General features: G+C 46.6%; 1 protein-coding gene across 1 annotated transcript in view; it reads left to right on the forward strand.

Annotated features, from left to right (window-relative positions):
- The first annotated feature begins 3,385 nt into the window (after positions 1–3,385).
- Positions 3,386–5,606, forward strand: part of LOC135818341 (uncharacterized) — a 24,597-nt gene continuing 22,376 nt past the window's right edge. The window contains exons 1-3 of the mRNA XM_065331701.1: positions 3,386–3,476; positions 3,802–3,877; positions 5,347–5,434. Coding sequence (XP_065187773.1) covers positions 3,869–3,877; positions 5,347–5,434 — 97 coding nt within the window. The 5' untranslated portion in view covers positions 3,386–3,476; positions 3,802–3,868. The remainder of the gene's footprint in view (positions 3,477–3,801; positions 3,878–5,346; positions 5,435–5,606) is intronic.

Raw genomic sequence — 5,606 nt, forward strand, 5'->3', positions numbered from 1 at the left:
CCGGCTACGAAGGAGTAATTTTACAACTCTTCAGGCCAGCTACAGGTCTCTGATCCAGAGCTGCAAGTGACGGATATCGGTCATTTGCAGCCACTACTTAGAAGTTAGAGCCTCCTGGTCGTCGCAATCTGATACATATCAAGAGTACATAACCGGTTATGTACTCTTGATAATATACCTCCGCATTGACCGTTTTCATGCGCGCATATGCATACATAGAAATTAAAAAAATCGTCGGTGCGCCGCCAAAAATCGGTGCGCGCGTACTTGAGAATCAAAGATATGTTTTACCATGGCCTAAAAGCGTCATGTTGTTGTTGTTGTTGTTTCTTTATTTTACTTCACCAGAATTACAGGCAGTAGAATGCCTTCTCACTAGACCAGGTCTAGTTCTCACAAATGATGAAGAATGTGACTGAACATGCTAAAGCTAATGAAAAACAAGAAATAGAAAAAGATGAGAAAAACTTGCGTTTTATATTTTATGACGGTATTTGTATGTGAGTGACAGTGATTAAATGACAAGGGAAAGAAAAGAAAAAGATAGAAAGAAAAGAGTAAGAAATAAACGAAGCAGATGTATGAAATAGAAATAGAGAAGTTGAAGTAGTTGAGGAGAAAAGTCAGTTTGTCGATTAGAGACCAAACCAAAAGATCAAAATGCACATGTCTGACGAATGAGTTAAAGGGGAAGTATACCCTAAAATCAAATTTTCACCAGTTGTAGTCTTCGGGGTGCTGAGTCGAATGGTCTTGATCCGAGGAAGCTGAGGCGCTCCCTTCCTACTTGAATCCCAATCGAACTCCCGCACTTCCACCGAAACTGGGTGACTGCGCCCTACTAGATGGGGATTTGTATGCAAAATGTCACTAAAAGCGCCATTTCGTTCTTATAAAAGCTCGGATGACCGCGATTGGCCCATATGTTGTAGTCTTTTGGACGCTGAGTCGACTGGTTTTGGTCCGAAAAGGCTGCGATGCAGCGTTCCTCCTTTATTCCCAATCGAACATGGTGGAACAAGCGGTCACGTGCTCCTGCGTACACCAGTCACCTGGTCACCGTGCCTGCAGGGTACAACTTACTAGCCTATTTGACCTTTTTTGGGTGCAGTCCTGTCACTCGAGTTGAACTCGAGTTGAACCTTGGTGTGAAAGTTGTCGCCTGCTGGCGCGGTGACCAGGTGATTTGGGCACCCAGGAGCACGTGACCACTTTTTCAACCATGTTCGATTGGGAATAAAGGAGGAACGCTGCATCGCAGCCTTTTCGGACCAAAACCAGTCGACTCAGCGTCCAAAAGACTACAACATATGGGCCAATCGCGGTCATCCGTGCTTTTATAAGAACGAAATGGCGCTTTTAGTCACATTTTGCATACAAATCCCCATCTAGTAGGGCGCAGTCACCCAGTTTCGGTGGAAGTGCGCGAGTTCGATTGGGATTCAAGTAGGAAGGGAGCGTCTCAGCTTCCTCGGACCAAGACCATTCGACTCAGCACCCCGAAGACTACAACTGGTGAAATTTTGATTTTAGGGTATACTTCCCCTTTAAGACAGAGAAAGCATGTCAAGAACATCTGGGCACAGCAGGGCTTTGAAACCCAGAATATCTTCATGGCAACGAATATTTGCCGGAAGCCTGTTCCAATACACGCTGCCCACGAATTGCATTGACGCACGAGATGCTGGTCCACGAACGAATGGAATTTGGAGAAGACGTGAGACCTGGCCACGTGTAACACGGCGTGTGCTTTGCTCAAGACCAGGTTCAGCGATCAACAGAAAGAAAGGCGAAAATAGCATGCTTGCATTGGAGGCAAGACATCTATGGACAAAAACAACAATCTTGAGCTTAAAATGGTGGATCAGTGGGGAAATATTTAATCTAGAAATAAGAGGAGCGGTCGGTGTTTGACGAGGGAGCTGAAACACAGCTCTGACTCCAGCCTTGCTGATCTTCCCCAAACGGTCGAGAAGCTGAGCTGTGAGGCTTGGGTAGAATGCTGCTGAAGCATAACACAGCTGGCTGTTTACCATACTGGTGTACCACGACCGTCGAGCTCTAAGCGTTAGTGAACGCCCATCATGTCGTTCTTATAAAAGGACGGAGGCCCATATGTTGTAGTCTTTTGGACTCGGAGTCGACTGGTTTTGGTCCTAAAACGCTGCGATGCAGCGTTCCTCCTTTATTCCCAATCGAACATGGTTGAACAAGCGGTCACGTGCTCCTGCGGACACCAATCACCTGGTCACCGTGCGTGCAGGCCAGGGTACAACTAACTAGCCTGTTTGACCTTTTTTGGGTGCAGTCCTGTCACTCGAGTTGAACTCGAGTTGAACCTTGGTGTGTGAAAGTAACTGTCGCCTGCATGCTGGCGTGCACGCGTGGTGACTAGGGCCTGGTGTAATATGCCGAAAATGCTCCCAAACCTTGCCGAAAATGCTCGGAAAATGCTCACTTTTTTGCAAGAATCGCTCTCTACAGTATCTTCATCTTCATCACTGTCATCCGAAACACACTCAATAAGAGACTTGCTCGAGTCTGCCATGGTAAACAATTCATAAACTACTCAACAAGAAGCTAACCCGCGGAATGCGGAAGTGACGTTCTTGTTTGGGAAGTTTTTCTTCTCTCAATTATTTTGATACACAACGGCCAAGTGCTCCGTTTCCCCCAAAATGCTGCATCACGAGCCCAAAGTGCTGGGTTCGCGGATTGTACCGAAAATGCTCAAAAAATGCCGGCATATTACACGGGCTGCGGGGGCCTAGTGGTGACCAGGTGATTTATCGTGGCACGGAGGTTGCGGATGTAGATCAAGACGTTGATTGGTGCGTCGAATATCGAATGTGAACACCAAGAACAGCAATGGAGCCTTCTGGGATCCTGGAGAACGCCGGTCCGTACCCTTGTGTCCGTATACGGCCTGGGGGATTATCTTGGTACCGGTAGTACTCCTATCCTGGCGCTCACAATTTTGACACCACCATAATCATGTGTGATAATGGTGACCATAATATTATACCATGTACGACTCGTACCAATCGGCTTCATGAGCACCCAGTTGGCAGTATGGCTGTACAGTCGACTAGTCGTAGGTACTCGCTGAAAACTCTGCAAATCTACAAGACGTCATGTAGATGTATGTATCTCTCCCAAAGATCTGCGCTGCCAAGTTTGGCTAGATATCGCCCTAAAAAGCATTCATGCGCGCATGCATGTGCAGCAAAGTAAAGTTTGTACATCCACGCGTGCAGTGGACACCCATTTTGCCTATATCGTGCAACCAAGAGTCCATAAGAGTCCCCCGGTTATGGACTCTTGGTGACATACTGTCCATACCGCTCCGGTAGTGGCAGAATTGCGCCTGAGAGTGAGAAGTTAATGCAAATAGCTCAGGCACTTCAGCATTGCATTCATTTCCTGTGCAAGAAGAGGACGAGGAAGAAGAAGAAGAAGAGCTCTCGAAAGAAGTTGTAAGCGTTTACTAGTTTGTATGTTTTGACTCCCACTAGAAACAATGTACTAGTAGACAAGTGGAACAGCCTAGCCCTGTTTTTATTGCTCATTCTGTATGAAACGTGAAGTAACAGCAAACAAGCCTTGATCGTCCTTGTTGTTCTGTAGCATATCGGTATGCATGCAGTTTTCCTCACTGTGTATTTCTATTGCATGATATGCATCTGGAGATCCCCTCGCAGCTCGACAGGCCATCGCCTCTGCTGATCTGGGAGATCCTTTAAATAGAGATTATAAAGCGAGAAGACTGAGAGTTTGTGTTGCTGTTACAACCTGCTGTAGCAACATCTGTCAAGGAGGAAAACGTCCGTGAATCAGAATCTAAGAGCGGCAAAGCTAGCCACCAGAAATGGCCAAGGTATGTACTCAACCTATCAGTATGTGTATCAGTATTTCAGGATTATAGTGGTCGAGAGGCGGGGAGAGAGGCGGCGAGGCCATGCATTTATCAGATCTTCCCATACGAATCTTGTACCATTGTAGTGCGCTTTATCATTTGCCAGAGTGAAAAAAACCTGTAAGGGAGATTAAGGGTGCGTTCTTAAATTCTCTAGCTTCTAGGAGAAGAAGAAAAGAGAAGTCGAAGAAACTGGGATTCTTCAAGAACGGGTCTCGAAGAATTCGGAGATATTGTGCAGATGTCAAGCAAAATGAAGCGCCAAAGGGGCCGCGATCTTGAGTGCCACGAATATAGTATGCGCTGTGCGTATGCGAAAAGGGAAATGCGTACACTCATGATCAACACGTGGCTTTTAGCCTAGTTCGCATGCGCTGATCCCAAACCGCGGGAATCTCCAAGTTTCAACCACCTCTGAAGCTTGGAGAGCTTGGAGAGCTTTGGAGAGCCTCCTAAAACTCGGAGAGGATATAAGAACAGCTCTCGAACTTTTCGGAGAGTCTCCAACTTTTCTGAGAGGATTTAAGAACGCACCCTTAGGAAGGCAACAACTTTAATACAGCAATAAAGAGAACTAGCTCTGCCGTCATCATCATGCTTCAACGAAGTCAAAGGGAAATTATTTGTCTAAAGTCGTTAGGCAGGCCCTGGCCCATCCAGGATATCATGACGCGGTTCGTGTAGTGGTTGGTGGTGAAGTGGAGAGTAGAGTACAGTCGAACCTGACAATTACGGACACCCAAGGGACTGAGGCCAAATGTCCTCAATTTACAGGTGCCCCCCCCCCCCCCCAGGCCTCAATTCTCCTTTGCACCCATCAACACAATCAGTCAAGTATGTACAGTGAACCTTGTCTAAGACGACCACTCAAGGGACCTTCAAAATGTCGTCTCTGTTACCAGGTGGTCTCCTTATCCAGGGTCATTTGACTGGAAATATTATCCCTTGATCCTGGTTTCAGTGGTCTTCTTGGACAGGTGGTCGCCTTATCTGAGTGTTCGCCTTGACAGGTTTTACTGTACGTCATTTTGTTCCTTGCAATGAATACAACCATCCTGTACACTTCTCCGGTGTGCTTTATGTACGTCATTAGCATGAGTTCCATCCACACTGCCACATTATGCCCACTGCACATAGTGTTCAGTCATGTACAAACTATGTAGTCATGTAAGATTTTATGACGCATGGCACAGAGTGCATGAACCCAAGTAGCGCATTTTCAAAAGACTAACTTTAGGTAGATTGACTTGGTTTTTTTTTACTACCATGGTCACGTTGTGCGGAGTCTCTGTTATGACAAGTAGTACTGCGCATTATGTGTGACATGTACATGACTGCTTTGTGCTTGTCTCTTGCTTGGCTTGTGAAGGTTTACCAATACATGTGTTTGGCTGTGGCATTGTATTGCATGATGTGTGCCCTATTTCCAGGCATTGTTGAGTATTTTGCTCATTGCGAGCGCATGGGTGCTCTTTACTGACGCCGCGCGACGTCACGCTTGGTCTTCTCCAAAGCCAGGTGAGTGAGTTGTAGTGCAGCGTATTGGAGGGGGGGGGACACTCCAGGTGTCTAGACCCTCTGGCAAAGACTACTGCTTCTTTGTGTTCTGTTTGCGCTGGTACTTCCAGCCTCTGTCTGGTCATTTGAGAGTAGCCTACGCTGCTGTTGTACCCAGGTGCAATGGAGATAC

This window comes from Sycon ciliatum, chromosome 5 (genome assembly GCF_964019385.1).
Source record: "Sycon ciliatum chromosome 5, ocSycCili1.1, whole genome shotgun sequence".
NCBI classification, from domain to species: Eukaryota; Metazoa; Porifera; class Calcarea; order Leucosolenida; family Sycettidae; genus Sycon; species Sycon ciliatum.